This window comes from Dreissena polymorpha, chromosome 7 (genome assembly GCF_020536995.1).
Source record: "Dreissena polymorpha isolate Duluth1 chromosome 7, UMN_Dpol_1.0, whole genome shotgun sequence".
Classification (NCBI taxonomy): Eukaryota; Metazoa; Mollusca; class Bivalvia; order Myida; family Dreissenidae; genus Dreissena; species Dreissena polymorpha.
This window is the reverse complement of record NC_068361.1, coordinates 82,365,059-82,387,468: the sequence shown is the minus strand read 5'-3', so window position 1 is coordinate 82,387,468 and position 22,410 is coordinate 82,365,059. Positions and strand designations below refer to the sequence as shown.

Below are 22,410 nucleotides of genomic sequence, written 5' to 3'. Positions count from 1 at the left end.
ATTTAAACATGAATAAAACATTCACAATTTGTTTATATTTAATTGTAAACAGATCATAAGATTATCATACAGATAACAATTTGAATATTTGGTCCTGGGATAAAATATTCAAATATGCTTATGCACAGCAACTTAAAATATGAACTTCTTCTCAGACAACTGGGCTTAATGCATGTGCATAAAGTGTGTTTACAGTTTCTGCCTTAACCCTTTCCCACTTAAAAGAAAAGTGAAAATGGCTATGTGCTATGTGCAAACAGCATAAAACCAGAACAGCCCATGAGTAACTCGCAGTCTGTTCAAGTTTTATGTTGTTTGCTTCTCATCAGTATCTAAGGGTTGGAGATGAAGCCTTATAAACTTGAATCTAGCAAGAAAGGTGTTAGATTAAATTAAGTTTTCTAAGGGACTACAAACACGTGAAAAGATGTATCCTTGTGGTAAAGGGTTAATTAACCAGATTTTTACTAGAAAGAGACTTTCTTTAAACGAACAAGAGCTGTGTTTATAAAACACAATGCCCTCTAATGCGCCACTTTGAAGACATATATTTGACCTTTGACTTTGAAGGATGACCTTGACCTTTCATCACTCTAAATGTGCAGCTCCATGAGATATCTTCAATTTGGCAAAAGTTATGACCAAGGTTAAAGTTTTGGGACAGACACACAGACGCACACATACAATGACAGACAGGCCAAAAACAATATACATGTACCCCCGATCATTTGATCCGGGGGCAGAAAAATACAATACAAGCAGAAAATGTCATCCCCAAATAGCCTGTGTAGACTGCACAGGCTAATCTTGGATACTTAACAAATATGCATTAAGCCCACTTTATTTTAGAACAAGGCTCATGTTTGAAGTTGCTATGCACAAGCATATTTAAATATACATCGTATATCATAGGAACCATATGCATTTAAACAACACTACATCCAACCTTTCATCCCTCTTCAAGGCAGTCATTCCAGCCACAAATGCAGCAGTCGCCAGGCTGCCGTGCTGCAAGGCCAGGTAGAAGGCATGGAAGAACTTCTCAACACAGACGTCAGGTAGGGGCCACATGGTAGTCATCACACACTGCGCACCTGTGCACAAGAAAGGTGAGCCTCACTCTACGAAAAACAGGCTTAATGCATAGGTAACCCTTTACCACTTAAATACGTATTTAACCCTGTACTACTCAGATACGTATTTAACCTTTTACCACTTAAATACGTATTTTGACGCATTTGTGGTCCCAAAGAAAGTTAAATTCAATTAAAGACCTTTATTACTATATTCAAATTTTAAAGGCTTCAATTCTAACCCTGAGACATTTATAAGCAGCAAACAGCATAAAACCTGAACAGACTGCAAGTAACCCGCAGGCTGTTCTGGTTTTATGCTGTTTTGACATAGCCATTTTCACTTTGTTTCTGAGTGGGAAAGGGTTGATTTGTATCCCAATTACATAGTGCAAGTGTTATAATAGTAAGAAAAATATAGCTACTGCATAATACATTTCACTGACCATAATGAAGTGCAAAAAATGTGTCTAGCATGTTTGATTGGAACATACTGACCAACTAATTGTGCTGCTAGTGTTATCCTTAAACAAAAGAAATAATTCAGTATCCAAATAAAATACATTATGTGAGTAGTGGATGAAGAGAGTGTTTCTGATTAACAATTACTATGCAGATAATATTGTTTAACACTCAGCCAACTTATATTTAGGAATAAAATGTATACAAAGGAGCCCGCTTCTGTGAAAACTGGGCAAAATTCATATGTTTCGTGTTCTGTGAAAGCTGGTCATAATGCATGTGCGTAAAGTATTGTCCCAGATTAGCCTGTGCAGTCCGCACAGGCTAATCAGGGACGACACTTTCCGCTTAAATGGTATTTTTAGTTTCAAGGAAGTCCCTCCTTACCGAAAATCAAGTTAAGGCGGAAAGTGTCGTCCCTGATTAGCCTGTGCGGACTGCACAGGCTAATCTGGGACGACACTTTACACACATGCATTATGACCAGCTTTCACAGAACAAGACACATATGCATGAAGTGTCGTCCCAGATTAGCATGTTCAGTCCCTGTTAATGGTATTTTATGTTTAAAAGAAGTCTCCTCTTTAAGAAAATCGAGTTGAAGTGGAATGTGCAGACTGCACAGCCTACTCTGGGATGACTCTTGACCCACATGCATTTAGCTCATTTTCCCAGAACAAGTTGCAAATGAAATTCAATCAATTTCTACCTGATGCAAAAAATACCAGAGATTGTCACATATACTGCTGCAATAAATGCAATCAATTGCCGCATTAGCTGCTGCAATAAATGTCATCAGGTGCTGCATTACCTGGTGCCATAAATGCAATCAAGGGCTGCATTACCTACTTCAAAAATGCAATAAGATTACCACAATGCCTGCTGCAATAAATGCAAGAGAGTGCCACATTTTCTGCTGCAATTAATACAAGAGATTACCACATTTCCTGATGCAATTAATGCAATCAATGGTCGCATAACCTGCTGCAATAAATGCAACAATTGCCACACTACCTGCTGCAATAAATGCAATCAATTTCAGCATAACCTACTGCAATTAATGCCCTGGGTACCAGCTACCTGGCCTTCAGACTGTCCACCCAATACGGAATGTGACCAAGACTGAGAAAACAGGGCTTTATGCATGTACCTTTATTATCATCCTGGATAAGCCTGTGCAGTCCACACAGGCTAATCAGCGACAACACTGTCGGCTTAGACTGGATTTTCATTTGGAAGAGATTTCCTTTAATCGAATCAATAAAAGCGGAAAGTGTCGCCCCTGATAAGCCTGCACAGACTGCAAAGACTATCTGAGATAACACTTTACACACATACATAAAGCCCTGTTTTACCAGCGCGTGATTCATTTGTCAAAGTCTTATACCTAAATATAAGTTGGCTGACTGTGAAACACTTGTATCTGCATAGCAATCGTTTATCATAAACACTAGCTTCGGTATTGCAAGTAAATAGCAGGGCATGATAAAATGTGCATACTGAATACAAAATGGTTATGAATAAAATGCAAGAGATTCCCCCATTACCTGCTGCAATAAACGCACTGGGCAGCAGGTACCCGGCCTGCAGATTGTCTGCCCGGTACGGACTATGACCGAGGCTGAGAACCACTAACTGGGCCGTGAGTTTGAGACCCAGCACATCATTGACAGTGATCACGTACGACTCCTGGGGTGGAGTCCCCTCCCCTCCGTCTACCCGCGATGGAGACATGACCATCAGGCCTTCCTGCCAACATCCATATGTCGCTGAAAGATTCAGAGAATAATGTAATTTCATTTGGGATATACGGCTTAGTAGATATATGGAGAGGATAGAGGCTTGTCCCTGGCCTGAGAACAAAATATATTATCATCAGAAAGAGAGACGTGTTGCTTATTGATAACACTATAACAATGTACACCAATGACTAGTAGTTATTTATGTATTAATGAAATTAATTTTTTAATGTGGTATGAATTTAATTAATAGTTCATTTATGTGATTATTTTTTTTACATTATTGTATTGGTTGTACATGGGTTGAGTATTGGCTGTATATTGGCATGTATTTGCTGATTTTGCCAATAAACTCACACTGAATCTGCCAATACTCTAAGGTTTCTGAAACATAAGACAAAAGAATTGCTTCCTTGTGAATATGCGGCCGTTTGGTTTATAAAATATGATTATCATTTTGTTTTGTTATGTAAACCCTTAAGATCATCTCGAGAAACAGATATAAGTATTAGATGATCAAGTTGACGCCAATATTTTGCTGAAACGAAAAAAAATTGCACCTGATTGTAAATTAGAAAATTGTTTATACATTTTTTTATGTGTGGCTGTGTGGTTAAAGATCAATAAATCTTACATATCTAGAAAGAAAAAAAATATTCTGGCAGTTATTAATTACTTCTTAAATGTCATCCAGAACCGATATGGACAATAAAGTTAAACAGTAGTTAACAAAAGGTCGATTACTGACACACACTAATTAAGAAATAATTATAAAATGGAAAATCAATTCAAATTATTTGACAATTAACTTATTAATTTACTCACCTACATAATGTAGCATGCAATACACTGAATGACCGTATGCCTTAAAAGAACAACATAGACACCCATATTTGGGCAGCATTCTTAGAAAACTTGGCTTAATACATGTGCATTCTTCATAGGCTAATAACGTTTTGCCCTAAACTTCATTTTTGCTATGACAAGACTTCCTTTTATCAAAAAATACAATTTAAGTGGTAAGTGTCCTCCCTGATAAGCCTGTGGTGCCTTATAAGCCTGTGCCTACTGCAAAGGCTAATCTGGGCCGACACTTTATGCGTATGCATGTAGCCCAGTTTTCACAAAATGAGGCTTATTTTCTCACCAATATGTACAACAGCAGCCTGTTCTATGTCCTGCAGGAACTTCTGTTTGGTAGCCATCTCACAAAGCACGGGCCCAACATCAAGTAACTCTGCAACGCTAGTTGCCTCCCTTTTTGCCGCCTTTAAGTCCTCAAGGCCTGGTCGCCATGGTTTTCCATGAAGCATCAAACTGTGGCAGACATTGTTAAAGGGACACATATTTTGGCATGTGTTGAAGTTTGTGATTAAATGCTTTAAGTAAGTAAATGTAAGCAGCCAAATTAAAGAGCTCCAATATAAAAGAAGAATAACATTAAAAATATATATAACAAGACTATTGACAAGCAATATGGTCCCCTACCGGTGAAACTCCACCATTTTCAGCAATATTTCTAGTCTATTTGTTGCCATAGCAACCAGAATTCTTGATGTAGGAAGAAAATGAAATGATGACATCATGTGCATAATCTAAATATTGCCATCTATCCAGTTGTCAAGTTTCATGAATAAAAAAAGAAGAATTTTTAAGGTTATTGCAGGATTCACCATTTTCAGCAATATTTCTAGTCTATTTGTTGGCATAGCAACCAGAATTCCTGACGTAGGAACAAAATGAAATGACATGCATAATCTCCACATTGCCATCTGTCAAGATTTCAAGTTTCATGAAAATATATTAAGAACTTTTAAAGTTATTGCATGATCCAGAAAAGTGTGACAGACAGACTGACAGACTCACTGACATACAGAGCGCAAACCATAAGTCCCCTCCAGTTTCATCGGTAGGGGACAAAAAAAAAATAGTGGACCACACCAATGCTCGAACCTTTATATTAAAGGCTGAAGTCTCAACAACTCAGCCATCTATGCTGCTACAGAGCTTTAATTTAGAACTGTTAGCAGCAAATGAGTTTTGTTCTGGGAAAACTGGGCTAAATGTACAGGCACTATGCCCTTTTTGTGGTATACTACCGTAACCCAAATTCGACGACACCTAAATTCGACGATGTTCTATTTGTATTGATTAAATGGATGATTATTGTCTTGGAATCATTTCAAAGTAATACAGCCGAGTTTAAAATTATTATTTTGTGCCATTAAACATTTCATTATTTCTTTCGTTATTTGCTAAATATTGCTTCATGTAACCGTTACATAGTCAAACTTGGGTCACACCGGGATATATTTCGTTTAAAGGAAGTGTCTTTTTAGCAAACATTCAGTTTAGATAGATAGGTGTCTTGTTCTGAGAAAACTGGGCTTAATTCATGTGCGTAAAGTGTCGTCCCAGATTAGCCTGTGCAGTCCGCACAGGCTAATCAGGGACAACACTTTCCGCCTAAACTTGATTTCCGGTAAGGAGGGGCTTCCTTGAAACTAAAAATACCATAAAAGCGTAAAGTGTCGTCCCTGATAAGCCTGTACGGATTGCACAGGCTAATCTGGGACGGCACTTTACGCACAAGCATTAAGCCCAGTTTTCTCAGAACAAGACACATAGTTTCACCCTAGATAAGCTTGCACTGACTGTACAGGCTCATCTGGGGCAAGACTCTAGGAACATGCATTACACCTTTATAATTTTCTAAAAACAAGCTCAAATTAACTATGTTTGAAGTTGTGAGGCATAAGAATTAACAGCCTCGCGTTAGAAACACAAATTGTTGTTGAAATCTTGATAAAGACAATCAAGAGTAGAGTATGACCAAGTTGTATCTGCTTCACTTTAATATAAGCCTCGCTCTGCGAAAAAGGGGTTTAATGCATGTGTAAAGTGTCGTCCCTGATGAGCCTGTTCCGACCGCACTTTCCGGACTCCTCTTGACAAAAATCCATTTAAGGCGGAAAGTTTGTCCCCGATTAGCTTGCGCGGACTGCTAATCTGATAACAACACTTTACACACATTCATTTATCCCCCCTTATGTCAGAGCGCAACTCAAACATAGGATACAAATGTTTCCCTCTTAAGCCTTGAAATTTTATTCTCTAGGCATGAATACTTCTGTTTGCATTGTTAATTTAATACTTTAACAACAATTGTGTTATGTCTAAACATACATCTGTATCACATTAGCCTGAAAAACTTAATTCAATTTGTTTTTTTAAGGGACTACAAAGGCGTCAAAAGTGGCATCTGAGTGGGATAAGGTGAAAAGCCATGGGAGTTTGGTCCAGGTAGCATACCTCTCAGGCAGTTTCGGATTCCCAAAGACGAGACAGCGATCCTGGCAGCTGACCTGCTTAAACTGGGTCACGGTCTGACTGGAGGTCGTGATGTCCGTACCAGTAGAGGTCACAGAGGTCAGCGTGGTGAACGTGCTGAAACTGAATGCCCGGTCGAGGTTGGCAGGTCCGCTGATAGCCGATGACTGGGGAGTGTTCAGTGTACTTCGATACGACCCTGGAAATGCATTAATGCATGAGCCTGACGTGTCATCCCAGATAAGCCAGTGTAGTCTGAAAAGGCTAATGATGCACGACAGTTTCCGAATATACTTGATTTTTGCTAAGAAGAGACTCCTTTAAACAAAAAATCCCATAAAAGTGGAAAGTTAGAAACCCAGTTTTCAAACAAGAAGGCTTATATTAACCCTGTGTTATGGTACCAGAATTTCCGACTGTATGAAATAACAATTAAAATTACCTGTATAAACCCTGCTTGTAATATAGAAACAGAACAGTATGGGTAGAGAAACAGAACGGTATGGGTAGAGAAACAGAACAGTATGGGTAGTAAAAACTAATTCAAATTATGATAATTTAAAAACCATAGGAAAACATCAGAAAACCTTAAAAAAGGGTCTTGAATTGAATATGGTCCTCACTCTAGGAAATGGGGGTTTAATGCATGTCATGTCACATAAAAGACTGTGCAGTCCAGTTTAATGCATGTCATGTCACATAAAAGACTGTACAGTCCACACAGGCAAATCAGGGATGACACTTTCCACCTTGACTGGATGTTCATGTAGTAAAGACCTCCTTTTAATGAAAACCACAATAAAAGTGCAAAGTAAGGTTCCTTATTGACACATGCAGTCTGCACAGGCTAATCTGGGACTACAACTATTTAACATAAATTAAGCCCAGTTTTACCAAAACTAGGCTCAAAATCACACTGTTCCACTGAAAAACGAATCCTTAATGACAAAAATCTTTATAGCATTGAAGGACAAAATCATAACAATAATTAAAAGAGAAAAAGATCTTAGATTGCATATACATATATTTTTATACCATACCTCGAAGAGTTCTAGGTGATCTCCACTGGGAATGCTTATGGAAGTCCTCCTCATACATTGTAGCTTGCTTTGGCAGAACGCCAGGTGTAGGGGGAGCCATTGGAGCCATGCGACTTTGTGGGGGCCTCGTCAACAATCTCGGGTTCGCAACCCTGCGAGGATTTATACCCATCAACAGCGACTCCGAACTCGGGGATGACATTCCACTGCTTGAAGTGAATTTATTCACCGAGTTCAGGATTCCGCCCTTTTTGTTCAGCTGCCGTTCAAACTCCAGGTCGTCTTGCATTCTCAGGTGGTTCAACTCATTAGCCACCACTTTGTCAAGCAACAGCAGGCTGGGCAGGTAGGTGATGGAGAATCTGAAGTGATTTTTTGTCTTCAAATTTGGGTCCAGTACTGGTTCCCATAACCAATGGAATTTTTTTTTTTTTTTCCCAAATGGGACCTAAATATTCTCAAATTAAGGTTTCCCACCATTTTTTTTTTAAATAAGCATCTATTTTTATTAGTACATTTAATTCATCTTAAATCAAGCTCTAAAAATCTAACCTTAGTTAATATATAATATTGAAATCACTACTATTCTTAATTTGAATGTGTTTCTTAACAAAAAATTAGTAACACCAATTCCCCAATTTAAAACCGTAGCAAGTTTTCTAAATGCAAAGGGACCCAGCCCTATCCCAAAATGGTGTAAAAAAACACTGACCTGGTGTAAAGGTACCTGTCCAGGAAATCTTGCAGCAGGTTAAAGGGGCAGAAATGCAGGGATTTGTCAGGTACAATCATCAAGTGACTGTCCTTGGGAAGTTTCAATAAAATGTCCTCAATGGGTGACACAAGTAAATCGTACATTCGTCTCTGGACGGATTTTTGTTCCTCGGATTCTTCTCCGTTCTCACTGCTTTTTTCTGTCAGGGGTTCCACTGATTCTTCTTTGCTTTTGTTCAGAGCTTGACGTCCTAGTTGCAGATTTCTCTTTCTCGCCAGTTCAAGGTCACCCTTTTTCAAGGGTACAGCCCTGTTTTCACACACGTTAGGAAGTGTTTTTCTATCACAACCTTGGCGTATCTCCTCCAACATTGCATCGATCTGCAAACAATTTTGTGATAAGGAATACTTATAAAACAACGATAAACCGTATTGGTAATAAAATATCACTTTGAATGGCTAGGACAATTTTAATATTAGAAAACGTCTCATCTCCACACAAATATTTGAGGTGTTCCAAACAAACAATATTACATTTTCTCTTTTCAGATCTACAATAACTTCATTTTATGGAACCCAATTTTTACACTTGTGCTGGTTCTGGTATACCGGTATGAAACAAAAACATTTCAATAAAAAAAACATAACTATAAAATGTGTATGTTGTCAACAGGTACATTTATAGTTTATGTTGAGACATAATATTTAAGTGAACACCATTTTAAATACATGTATATACAAATACGTAATGTAACGTGAAAAGCAGACCAAGCATTGTATATTGTGCTGCCGTGTTTTTAATCCTTTGCATGCTGGGAAATTTGTCGTCTGCAAAAATGTCGTCTGCTGAATTTCTAAAATTAGCATTTTCTTTGATTTTTTTCAAAGCTAGCAACCAGTTTGGATCCTGATGAGACGCCACGTTCTGTGGTCTCTCATCTGGATCCAAACTGTTTGCAAAGGCCTTCAAAATTAAGTTCCAGCACTGAAAGAGTTAAGTCCTGATAAAGCAAATTTGCAACCGTCAACATTTCATTGCAATTCATCGCAAATTTATGGGGCAATATTGAATGTTGCATAAATTTTGCAGTCGCCAAATTCATATAAACCAAAGATGTTAAAGTCATCATTTGAGTCCAGTTCTGGAAAATCTGTACTTCATGCATCTGCACAAAGTGTTATCCCATATCAGGCAGTACAGTCCACACATGATTATCAAGATGACAATTTCCACTTTTTTGGAATTTTCTGTCTAAAGGAAGATTCTCTATTCAACAAAAATCCAGGCGTAAATTTAGTATAAAGAGTTGTCCCTGATTAGCCTTTGACAAAGACACATGCAATAACCCTTTCCCACTCAGAAGCAAAGTGAAAATGGCTATGTGCAAACAGCATAAAACCAGAACAGCCTGCCAGTAACTTTATGCTGTTTGATGCTCATCAGTATCTAAGGGTTGAAAATGAAGCCTTTAAAATTTGAATCTAGTAAGAAAGGTCCTTCACTATATTTAACTATCTGAGGGACTACAAATGTCTCAAAATACATATCCAAGTGGTAAAGGGTTAAGCCTTGATTTCACAGATTGAGTCTCATGAAGTGGGCGTTTGATAATCAAAGGTTTGAACATGTATGTGATCAATGACTGCAACACTTATGCAGCCCAGATTGTCCAGAACGAGGCCCATTTATTGCTGGTGTCTTACTGTCTCAATCATGTTCTGGTGCTCTCCCTTGGCCCTGCGGGCGTAAAACCTCACCAGCCCTGCCCCCGGCTGCAACACCCACAACAGCAGCTGGTCTGTCAACAACGAGTAGTACAGCACGGTGCTGGAAATATAAATTTCATACTTTCTGAGCCATGCTCTTGGAAAACGGGGTTTGTATACACAACTAGAAATGTGTCCCATAGACTGTCATGCCCCTACCACTGTTTAGACAAAGACAAATACACTTTATATTCTACAGCAGACTGCACAGGCTAATCTGCAGGAACACTCAACGCACAAGCATGAAGCCTTGAGCAAAGCTCAAATGTCCATTACCTGTTCGTGTGACTGACCCATTCTCTGGATGTCCATTACCTGTTCGTGTGACTGACCCATTCTCTGGATGGTCTGTGAGGCTCTTTGAGGTCAAGACCTGGTTGTTTATTAATTGAGCCTCAATCTGGGAAAAATGGGCTTAACTCATGGGCCTAACGCATGTACATGTCATCTAAGATATGCCTGTGCATTCGCACAGGCTAATCAGGGGTGACACTTTCAGCCCAAACCATACTCCTTTAAACAAAAAAGTCTGTAAATGCAGAAAATCTTTGACAGCAATATGCACAATCATTAAGCCCAGTTTTCTCAGAACAATGCTAATTTGAAAGAAAAGTATATTTGTCACATACCTGTTCTGCTGACTGACTACTCGCCCCATCCTCTCGACGGTCCACATATCCCAGGGTGCAGTGTGGCTCTGAGAGGTGAGGGCCGAGGCCTGGTAATTGTGTGTCTGAGTCAGTGATCGCTTCCTGTAGGCCTCAGCAAACTGCAGGGCCTCCTCCTTGTTACCTAGCTTTGCATGTACGGTTTGGATCCCATCGTAGCATTCCTGAAGCTGCATGTAGTATTCAGTGGGGCAGTGACTGCTCTCAGCAGTATGCTGGCGAATCTTGGACTCATAGTACGGGATGAGATTCTGGAAATACTTCAAGGCTTTCTCGAGTTCGAGCATCTGAGTGGACTGCTGTTGGATACAAGCAATGTTATAGTGACTTAAAGTCTCGATTTCCGGGTATTCGAAATCTTCCGCTAGCTCTGCCGCCTGTTCATAGAAGTACAAGCTGTACTGATGCTTCTTAAGCGCCCTATACACGTGGCCTAGTTTACACATGGCCGTCGCTCGGGTGCGGTAATCTGTCCGGACACAGCAGTTTATCATTTCCTCGTAGGCTATCAACGCTTGATCATAATCTCCTTTAAGCATCAGCGTATCCGCTAGCATCTCATTGGCTATAATTTTCATTCTTCTATCCTCGAATCTTGCCGCCATGGCGACATACTGCTCATGATAGGTAACTGACAACTTCCAGTTTCTCAACGCAGCATAAACACTCCCCAGACACCCATAAGCCTGCGCCATGCCTTTCTTGTCACCGTTCCCTTTACATTCATTCAGATACTTGTTATAATTGTTAATTGCATCATTATATTTTCCTAGTACTTCATTCAGCATGCCGGTATTGTGATACGACTCTGCCTTTATTTTCCCCTCGAAGCCATACTTTTCAATGAAGTGAACATATTTGTGCGCGTGCTTGATCGCCGAATACATGTCTCCGATAGCCTTGTAAGCAATACTGAGATTCAAATGAAGGCCGCATTGAAGCTCTTTAGTCCAGAAGTCTGGAAGAATATCCTCACTTCCTGTTTCCTGCACCAATTCAGCCTCCAGTTGTAAGAGCTTCTCATAATAAATTATTGCCTGTAATTGTAAAAAGCGCAAAAATAGATCCACTCTTAAAGCAGGAAAATCGTTACTGTGCTTAAATTGCCTAAATGAAATTAGCTATTTTAATGTTTTACGTAAAAGAATAGAATAGAATAGAAACTATTGTGACCTCTTTTTCAGTAGATGTGATTGGGAAATTCAATTATTTCTTTAACAAATATTGTTTATATTGTAATGTAAAAGCTTTTGATAGTGAAAAACATCAAAGGTGTACAAAATGTTCATATTTTGAACATTTTGTAAACTCTGGACAGTGTGCATAAGATGCCCTTGACCTTTAAACACCTATAAACCAGGAAAAGAAAATATATTGAATTGAAAATCATAAAAAAAACAATAATGGAATAAAATAATATTTAACAAAAGCACCGCATAACGGTTGCCACGCTCGGCTGCGAAAGCTTGTCAGAATATTTTTTTTAGAGGTCACAGTGACCTTGACCTTTGACCTAGTGACCCAAAAATGGGTGTTGCGTTTAGAACTCATCAAGGTGCATCTACAAATGAAGTTTCAAAGTTGTAGGTGGAAGCACTTTGATGTTTGAGGAAAATGTCAAGGTTTTAGCACGGCGGACGCCGGACGGCGAGATGGCTATGACCACACCTCGGGTTTTCTCCAAAAACAGCCAAGCTAAAAATTGACAATTAAAGTAATTGCCTGGTGGGTGTCCTGGTTCTCCAGATACAAGGTGGCTATATTCACAAGAGCCTTTGTCTGGTAGATCTGATCGTGGGTGGCTATCGCAGTCTGCAGACACTCCTGATACAGCGAGATGGCCTTGTCCATGTGTTTCAACGCTGAGTGTGCGTTTGCCAATGTCAGGAGCACCCTCATGGTGATCCCTTTCTGATTGGTCTGATACCTCTGTGCTGCCTCGAGAATCTTTATGCAGATCTTGTACTTCTTAGCTTGGAAAAGGCAAACTCCCACTTCACTCAATTTCTTGTATGAGTCCATCTCTGAAAAACGTGTACATAATTTGATAAAATGTTTTATTTTGCAGAAATTCATGTTTAAAAAAAAAAGTGGAAATGTTGTCTAGCATGAGTTTAATAAAATATATTGTTTGTTGTTAATTGTGAATATATCAAAACTTAGATCTAGAAGTCTGAAGCCTTTTGTATTAAATGTTGTACGACAAAACTATCGAAAAATAAACAAGTGATTTGTATCAATATTTGTGATGACTTAAGTGCAGTACATAATTCAATTTCTTGGCATCTTTAAAATGTTTTGGAATAAATTGGTCATAAACATTTTGTCAAGCTTCAAAATTAAATAGCTTCTAAAACTTGCTGAAGATTTATGATGGGTCAATGATTGGTTTGTTTCTAAATTATTTGCTTTGGGGTAAACTGATCAAATATGCTTTCAAATTTCCTTACAAAGGCATTAAAGATGACGAGGGAACAGCCAACTTGACTTTTTTTGTTATTATCAGAGTTTCTGACACTTTTTCAACCAAATTAATTACGCAGTAGGTAAGTTAATGAAGCTATTAAGTATTTTAGTATTTTTCTAATTTGCAAAATATCTTTCAAGACACACATACCTTGACTAGGATTGTAAACCATGTTTTTTTAATTGACAAACAGTGAACTGAAATGTTAACCAATACCCAATGTGCCCCATATCTTAAATAAACAATGAATGTTGTACCATATGCATAAAAACAATGAATGCTGTCCCATATGAATAAATAAACAATGATTGTTGTCCCATATGAATAAATAAATAATAAATGTTGTCGTAAATGCATAAATAAACAGGACATGTTGTCCCATGTGCACAAATAAACAATACAATGTTGTCCCAAATGCATAAATAAACAATGAATGTTGTCCCATATGCATAAATAACAAATGAATGTTGTCCCACATGCATAAATAAACAATGAATGTTGTCCAGGATGCATAAATACATAATGAATGTTGTCACATATTCATAAATAAACAATGAATGTTGTCCTATATGCATAAATAAACAATACATGTTTGCCCAATAGGCATAAATAAACAATGAATGTTGTCCCAAATCCATAAATACACAATGATTGTTGTCACAATATATGCATAAATAAAAAATGAATGTTGTCCCATATGCATAAATAAACAATGAATGTTGTCCCAAAGGCATAAATAAACAAGCAAATTCGTAGAATTGATATCCCCAGCAACATATGCTTTGTTTGAGGATGGGTGCAAATCGGACAGATGAACAAACTGATTAATTTTTTCAAGATACAAAGGGCCATAACTCTGGTTTCAACAGATGGTGTACAATGCCAGTTGGTGTGATACAAAGTTTCAATGAAATACACCAAAGCACTTCCAAGATATGGCTCCGGACACAAAAGTGACGGACGGACGTACGAACAGCCGGACAACGCCAAAACAATATCCCTCCGCCTCTGGCGGGGGATATATACTCATACCAAGTTTATATGAAATCAGCCAAAGCACTTCCAAGATACGGCTCCTGACACAAAAGTGCCTATAGTAAAAAGCATTTTTTCAAGATACAAAGGGCCATAACTCTGCTTTTAACAGATGGTGTACAATTCCATTTGGCGTGCATCATCCTCTTATGCATATATATATACTCATACCAAGTTTCAATGAAATCCGCCAAAGCACTTCCAAGATATGGCTCCGGACACAAAAGTGCCTATAGTAAAAAGCATTTTTTCAAGATACAAAGGGCCATAACTCTATTTTTAACAGATGGTGTACAATGCCATTTGGGGTGCATCATCCTCTTATGCATATATATATACTCATACCAAGTTTCAATGAAATCCGCCAAAGCACTTCCAAGATATGGCTCCGGACACAAAAGTGCCTATATAGTAAAAAGCATTTTTTCAAGATACAAAGGGCCATAACTCTATTTTTAACAGATGGTGTACAATGCCATTTGGCGTGCATCATCCTCTTATGCATATATATATACTCATACCAAGTTTCAATGAAATCCGCCAAAGCACTTCCAAGATATGGCTCCAGACACAAAAGTGCCTATAGTAAAAAGCATTTTTTCAAGATATAAAGGGCCATAACTCTGTTTTTAACAGGTGGTGTACAATGCCATTTGGCGTGCATCATCCTCTTATGCATATATATACTCATACGAAGTTTCAATGAAATCCGCCAAAGCACTTCCAAGATATGGCTCCGGACACAAAAGTGCCGGACGGACGGACAGCCCGACGGACTGACAACGCCAAAACAATATCCCTCCGCCTCTGGCAGGGGATAACTATGAATGTTGTCCAATATGCATAAATACACAATACATGTTGTCCCATATGCATAAATAAACAATGAATGTTGTCCCAAATGCATAAATAAACAATAATTGTTGTGCCATATGCATAAATAAACAATAATTGTTGTCTCATATGCATGAATAAACAATGAATGTTGTCCCATATGCATAAATAGACAATGAATGTTGTCACATATGCATAAATAAAAAATGAATGTTGTCACATATGCATAAATAAAAATTGAATGTTGTCCCATATGCATAAATAAACAATGAATGTTGTCCCATATGCATAAATAAACAATGAATGTTGTACAATGTATACTTGTACTTCAATCACAATAGCTCGATTTGTTCCCAATATATTCATTAAAATTGCTCAATCTGTTTTCAAGTTAACCAGAGCAAATTATTGTTCGATATGGACTTACAGTGACATTGACCCCACACACCCTATATGTAATCCCATGCTAGATCTGGATGTAAAAAAACAGAAATAGCAGATCTAGGCCTGATATTTTAACTAGCATTTTGGAACTTCATCAACAGTGCCTAGATAAATCTTTAAAGGTCACATTAGTATGGTGTCCAGCACATGTCAATATCAGTGGGAATGAACAGGCTGACAGGGGGGCCAAGGAGGGCCTCTTGAGGGGGGCCATAGATGCTGGGGAACCCCTGGCGCCTACTGAGATCTTCTACCTGGCAAAGAAATTTGTCGTGGATCAGTGGAATCTCCGGACTGACAATTTTGCTTCCCGTCGACATACTTTTACCAGACCCGTGAAAACCCTCAGGCCACCTAACAAATACTCAGCAAGCATTGTGCTTGACAGAGCCATCACGCGCCTGAGGATGGGAACCACACTATTACCCGGTGGCGCGGGAAAGTATGTCCTTGGTGTGGCCCTGCATGTCCTAGGTGCCAGGAACCCCTCACTGCGCCCCACATGCTGCTGCACCGCCAAAACCATAAGGCGCAGAGGGACCACCTTGAAGCTGCATTGCACTCCCATGGACTAGTTTTCAACCTTTCCAACGTGCTAGACCCCAAGGGAGCAGCTAGGGGCCCTGTCTTCTCTGCCCTCGCCAAATACCTTCTAGACTGTCAGATAACTGACAAGATCTAGGTCATTGGGGTAGGGAGAGCAGCCAACACCCACCCAATTATACAGTCACGTGGCTGTTTTTCTTTTAAAACAGTGTAATTTTTACACAAACCTGACATTATCTTATTGTAATTATGTAATTATGTTTGGTTTGTGTCACTAGGACACAACTTTGTTTTAGTTCTTAAAGAATTATTGTTCCACCTTGCCCTTTCTAAATCAGGCCAATGGCATTGACCTGATATTCATTATTCTAAAACTTTTTTTAAATGAGTACGACGTTAGTCCACCCTTTACATTTCTCAGTTTCTTAATACAATCATATTTTATAGCTGTTTTTATTAAAAGAAAGGACGAGGCCGTCCAGTAACCCGGGTTTGTTGGCTGCATTGCAACCCTACCCTTCCCCTCTGACACCCCCCTTCCCCTTCAAACTCGAAGAGCCATGTTGGACTGGAGTGCACGGTGCAGGGCCTTATACCTTGAAAAATCCTTTTTTAGCTCTAGTTTTTAGGTTAATACCAACTCTTTGGTATTATTGTAGGTCTTTCTTAATATTGCTATCATGCTCATAATAGCAGATAGTGTACTTTTGTATTGTGTATAGCAAATAAACTACTATTGTACTACTTTCACTTTTATTATACCCTGTATATAAGTTATATTGACGGGATAAGAGCTTTTTGTGGGGTTTTCCTGCATTAAAATGTAATTTGGTCTTTTACCAATTCCATATTTTACTGAAATATCCCAGTACCTCAAAGATCATATTGTTTTATTTTTCTAACCATTTGTACTCTTAATAGTATCCATTTACCGTGCACTCCCTAGGGTCCAGGGGACAAAACCATCCTAAAAATAGTACACCCAAATTATCCCCCTTACCCTTAGTCCAACCCAGTGGTATTACCCCTGCTGGAAACCCCCCCCCCCCCCCACACACACACCAGCCTACATTTCCAAAACTTCCCCTTTTAGCCCCCCAGGGTGGCAACTTGTTTTTTACCTGTAAATAAATGCATATAGTACTGTACAAAATGTAAATAATCTACCTTTTATGTATAAAATAGTTGTTTTGTTTAATTTTTTACTGTAAAGTACATTGTTTTACTCTCAAATTTTTATGTGGCCCTATAAAGGTGACCGTTAATCGACTAGTAAGTCATAACCTTTATTATTTAAATATTATTATTGACTTTCTTTTTAAATATTGTCCTAACGCCACTCTGGGGGGACGTCTCTTCTTCATAGCCCAATATACTACAAGTTCCATACAGACAGGGTCTTATGTTGGAGCATCACGGCTAAATTCCCTGTCTGAGAGTGTTCAACATTGAGCCACACTTTTAAATAAAAAATAATTACAATACAAAATACAATTTAACAAGGACTGTTTGTAAAACATGCATGCCCCCCATATGGGCCGTCAGTTTTACTGGCAGCCATTGTGTGAATAAGTTTTTTGTCACTGACCTTGACCTTTGACCTAGTGACTTGATAATCAATAGGTGTCATCTGCCAGTCGTGATCAATGTACCTATGAAGTTTCATGATCCTAGGCCTTATTATTATTGAGATATCATCAGGAAACCATTTTACTGTTTCGAGTCACTGTGACTTTGACCTTTGACCTAGTGACCTGAAAATTAATAGCGGTCTTCTGCCAGTGATGATCAATGTATCTATGAAGTTTCATGATCCTAGGCGTAAGCATTCTTGAGTTATCATCCGGAAACCATTTTACTATTTCGAGTCATTATGACCTTGACCTTTGACCTAGTGACCGGAAAATCATTAGGGGTCATCTGCCTGTCATGATCAATGTTCCTATAAAGTTTCATGATCCTAGGCGTAAGCATTCTTGTCAGTTATCATCCTGGAACCATTTTACTGTTTAGAGTCACTGTGACCTTGACCTAGTGACCTGAAAATCAATAGGGGTCATCTGCCAGTTATGATCAATGTACCTATGCAGTTTTATGATTCTAGGCGTAAGCATTCTTGAGTTATCATCCGGAAACCATTTTACTGTTTAGAGTCACTGTGACCTTGACCTTTGACCTGAAAATCAATAGGGGTCATCTGCTAGTCATGATCAATGTACCTATGAAGTTTCATGATCCTAGGCCTAAGCATTCTTGAGTTATCATCAGGAAACCATTTTACTATTTCGAGTCACTGTGACCTTGACCTTTGACCTAGTGACCTGAAAATCAATAGGGGTCATCCGCCAGTCATGATCAATCTATGTATGAAGTTTCATGATCCTAGGCCTAAGCGTTCTTGAGTTATCATCCGGAAACCATCTGGTGGACGGACCGACCGACCGACATGAGCAAAACAATATACCTCCTCTTCTTTGAAGAGGGGTGGGCACAAAAATAAATTACAATATATTGTGTGATATACATCTATATTAATGCATGTTTACATGCAAAACCCCTTTCATAGAGGAGAGCTATTCAATCAGGCTCTACCTTTCCTAATAGTTAAGGTTCATAAATCTTATATTACTCCATTGCTTCTGTTTCCTAATATATCATATATCTCTAACATTAGATTACATCTATCTTTGGATTTTATCATGTATGTAGACAAATAGTTGCAATGTTGAACCACTTTGTGATCTGGAGAATCCTTAAAATATTAATATTATTGTTTATTTCAAACATATAACATATCCGTGTACTTTTGTTTATTTCAAACATATTACACACCTGTGTAACTTATTTCTTTTCAAATAATATATATAATTTAAAAGTAATCCCATCTGATATTATGAACATCTAAAATCACAGATCACAAAGTTAAAAGACTCAAACAAACTCCATTGCAGCATATGCTGAACAACTTTTTTAACACAAAAACATCAATACAATATTAAATAATAATACTAATAAAGATAATAATAATATAACAGCTTCATAGCAGTTAAACAATATAAAATAATCATTTAAATGCAAATATATTTAAGTACTAATGGATGTAATTATCCTTTTTTGATGTAAAAACTGCTTTGATTCTTAAGTATCTTGTTTATAGTCATCGTTTTAAATTGTTAAAAGTAAAGCTATTTTTAAATTATTATATTATTATTAAATCACCGCAACAACACTGCAAAGTACCCTATTATGCTTATAGTTCAGCCCAGTACAATCGGCCTGACCATATGGCTGTTTTCGACCGTATTAATAAACAGTATATGTGTAAAGCAGTGTGCTCTGGCAATGGTTTTAAACTGAAGTCCCAAGGGTAAACAACCCCATTAGTCTGGATGTGAGGCATTTATGTTTGTAGTTTATATACAAAAGGTCACCATTTGAGCTGAGCTGACTGTATAAAGGGCGTTGAATGCATGTGCATAAAGTGATTTTATTGAGTTATTGAGCAGAAAACTTACACCAAAGATCAGACACCTCTGCCTTTGCCAGTAGAATAGCTTGCCTTTGCTTTGAATACCCCCGGTAGTTGAGGTAAAAGAAGTATGATAAAGAAAACTAGAGATTAAAAGACCTTAGTTTGCCCACCAAAACTGGCATCCATAGATCACATTATCCAGAACAAAGCTTAAGAACAGAGAAATATTAATGCATGGGTCAAAGGGAGGGATAACTTTTTCTATATAATTATTTTGAAACTTTTTATACTTTACCTCTGAGAGAGTCTCTCATTTGTTCTGAGATATTACAAAACTGTCCAGCAACATCAGCAATAAGGTCTGTAAGGTGGTCTGAGTTATCTGGGTCAAGGTCAAGGGCAGTGAGGAATGAGGTCAAGGCCTCTTTGTATTGGTGCAGGTACTGCAAAGTGACCCCATGAAGTCTGTGTGCCTGAAAAGAACATGAACACAGAGAATCACAAGTGAGCCTTGTTATGGGAGAAAGGGGTTTAATGAATGCGCATTAAGTGACATCCCAGAGAAGCCTGTGCAGTCCTCACAGGCTAATCAGAGAGGACACTTTCTGCCAAGACTGGATATTTGCCAAGAAGAGACTCTTTCTTTAAACAAAAATACAATAAAAGTGGAAAGTGTAGGCCCTGATTAGCCTGTGCAGATGCATTAAGCAGTTTCTCCAGAGCTTGCTGCTGCATTTTTTCCCCCAAAGTCTTGTCCTTGAATCAGCACGAATATCCCAGTGGTCTGAAAGCAAGACTTTCACTCAAAGGGTAACTGGTTAGAGCCCAGGCCTGGATAACCTTTTTTCTTTAACCCATTTATGCCTAGTGGACTCTCCCATCCTTCTAAATAGAATCAATTTATTACTAAAATTAGGGATGTCTAGTATATTTATTTCTATATTTAGAATATTTCTTATAAAAATTCCTTGAAGCAAACAGTGCAGACCCTGATGAGATTCCACATCATGCAGCGTCTCATCTGGGTCTAAGCTGTTTTCCAAGGCTTTTTTTGTAGACGCTAGGCATAAATGGGTTAATTTTAATCTTGTTTTTAACTGCAGCTTCTTACTTCAGATGTTTACATTTATCAATTAAAAGCATTAAATGACAGATTTCAAAATAGGCTTAAATCTGTGAACATGCAAGTCTTCTTAAGAAACATATTAAACTTATCTCATAAAATACCTCGTGATTCTCAGGATCTTGTCCAATAAGGAACTCTGTGTCCCTCTGGGCACTGATGTAATCATGCATCTCAATGCAGGCTGCAGCTCGAGCCAGCAACACCTCTGGATTATGTTCGTTAATCTCCAGAGCCTCATTGTAATACTTTATGGCGGCTTTAAAGTCCTGCAACTGAAGAGCTTTGTCGCCGCTTTCCCGCAAGGATCGCATCTGAAGACAATGAAGCTTGGGTTTTCAAAATTCATCAAGAATTTAATTAAAACAAGCAATTTTAAGACACATACAAAAATAATATATAGCATATTGTGAGAAGCATTCTGAGTTTGAATAAAGACTGGGGAATTATGAGATTAAACATTTCAAATTTCTCTAATTGTTTATTAGACAGACTTGAGATACATATTTATTAAAAAAAATTATATTTCAGATATGATGTTTTAACTGTACCTCGACAAACTCATCTGCCTCGCTGATTGGTTCACTGCCCCCAAGGCTTGGCAAGCTGAAGCTTTGGGCCAATGAGGTGCCATAGCCCCCACTGCGTTCCATTATTGTTCAGAATGAGTTTGATAGTTCAATGCACTAATTCATTTATAATAGTGCATAACTTACATCAGCCATCCGTTTATTGCTTTGTTCTTTATATTATCATGCATGTTTCTTGAAGTTCCTGTAATACATCCGAGTGCTGAATCAGTTTTCTTTAGTTCAGTATTTTTTTAATTAATTTATCAACACGCATGCTTGGTACGTAACTGTCTTAGTGCGATACATTTATGCAAAGACCTTTCAGTAAACATAAATTTGTTTGTGTTAATGATATAAATAATTTCACTGTATTAACCGTTATTCGTGCAGTTCAACAAACACGCAATAAAACACAAACAGCTGATTTAAACGTAATGACAATTAAGCGTAACCAATAAAAACAATACAAAGCGTACTTACTCGTCCATTTCCAACCTGTTTAATATCCGGATACTATTTAGCCATGCCCTCCCGTGAAACGTAAAACACTGACCGTTGCTAATAATAATTATGTTAATGAGATTTATGCATGGAATTATGAAATAGTAATTAAAATTTATATTGTTGTACGTTATGAAAAAAATATTCAACACACATACATCAGAATATAATGAAATGTATTTTTTTAAATCTTTTATAATTATTTTAATGCGCCGATATCTTCTGTTTTGTATTCTGTAACTATTGTTCACCATCTTTTTTTTATGAAATCCAATAATAAGTTTTAATCTGTACTTTTTAATCGTTATTGTTCGAATGACTTATAGGTTAAGTTTGCATTTATATAGAGTTTATAATAGAAGTCACGTCGAATGTTGGTACCCCTCCTGTTTTATGTGGCTTTCGTTGAAAAAAAATGTTTGTGAAACAAAGATCAATCTATTTCGCACGGATATTCACAGCATACCATATCAGAACATGTTTTACTTATTTATTTAAGTTTTACTTTCTTTGCAATAAGAATAGTGCATTTTAAACCAATTCATGATTTTTTTTTTCATTATTGCATATATCACTATTTAATTCCTTACATGTTTCCTAAATATTCTCAGCTCATTTAAATC

General features: G+C 37.8%; 1 protein-coding gene across 1 annotated transcript in view; it reads right to left on the bottom strand.

Annotated features, from left to right (window-relative positions):
- The window catches only part of LOC127837194 (tetratricopeptide repeat protein 28-like), a 38,103-nt gene extending 16,364 nt beyond the window's left edge, over nucleotides 1-21,739 (bottom strand). The window contains exons 1-12 of the mRNA XM_052364118.1: nucleotides 21,266-21,739; nucleotides 20,819-21,028; nucleotides 19,887-20,064; nucleotides 12,516-12,817; nucleotides 10,755-11,830; nucleotides 10,063-10,186; nucleotides 8,357-8,739; nucleotides 7,645-8,006; nucleotides 6,587-6,803; nucleotides 4,422-4,591; nucleotides 3,083-3,304; nucleotides 947-1,094 (exon numbers count right to left, since the gene is read on the bottom strand). Of these exons, the coding sequence (XP_052220078.1) occupies nucleotides 947-1,094; nucleotides 3,083-3,304; nucleotides 4,422-4,591; nucleotides 6,587-6,803; nucleotides 7,645-8,006; nucleotides 8,357-8,739; nucleotides 10,063-10,186; nucleotides 10,755-11,830; nucleotides 12,516-12,817; nucleotides 19,887-20,064; nucleotides 20,819-21,028; nucleotides 21,266-21,367 (3,494 nt within the window). The 5' untranslated portion in view covers nucleotides 21,368-21,739. The remainder of the gene's footprint in view (nucleotides 1-946; nucleotides 1,095-3,082; nucleotides 3,305-4,421; nucleotides 4,592-6,586; nucleotides 6,804-7,644; nucleotides 8,007-8,356; nucleotides 8,740-10,062; nucleotides 10,187-10,754; nucleotides 11,831-12,515; nucleotides 12,818-19,886; nucleotides 20,065-20,818; nucleotides 21,029-21,265) is intronic.
- Nucleotides 21,740-22,410: the final 671 nt, after the last annotated feature.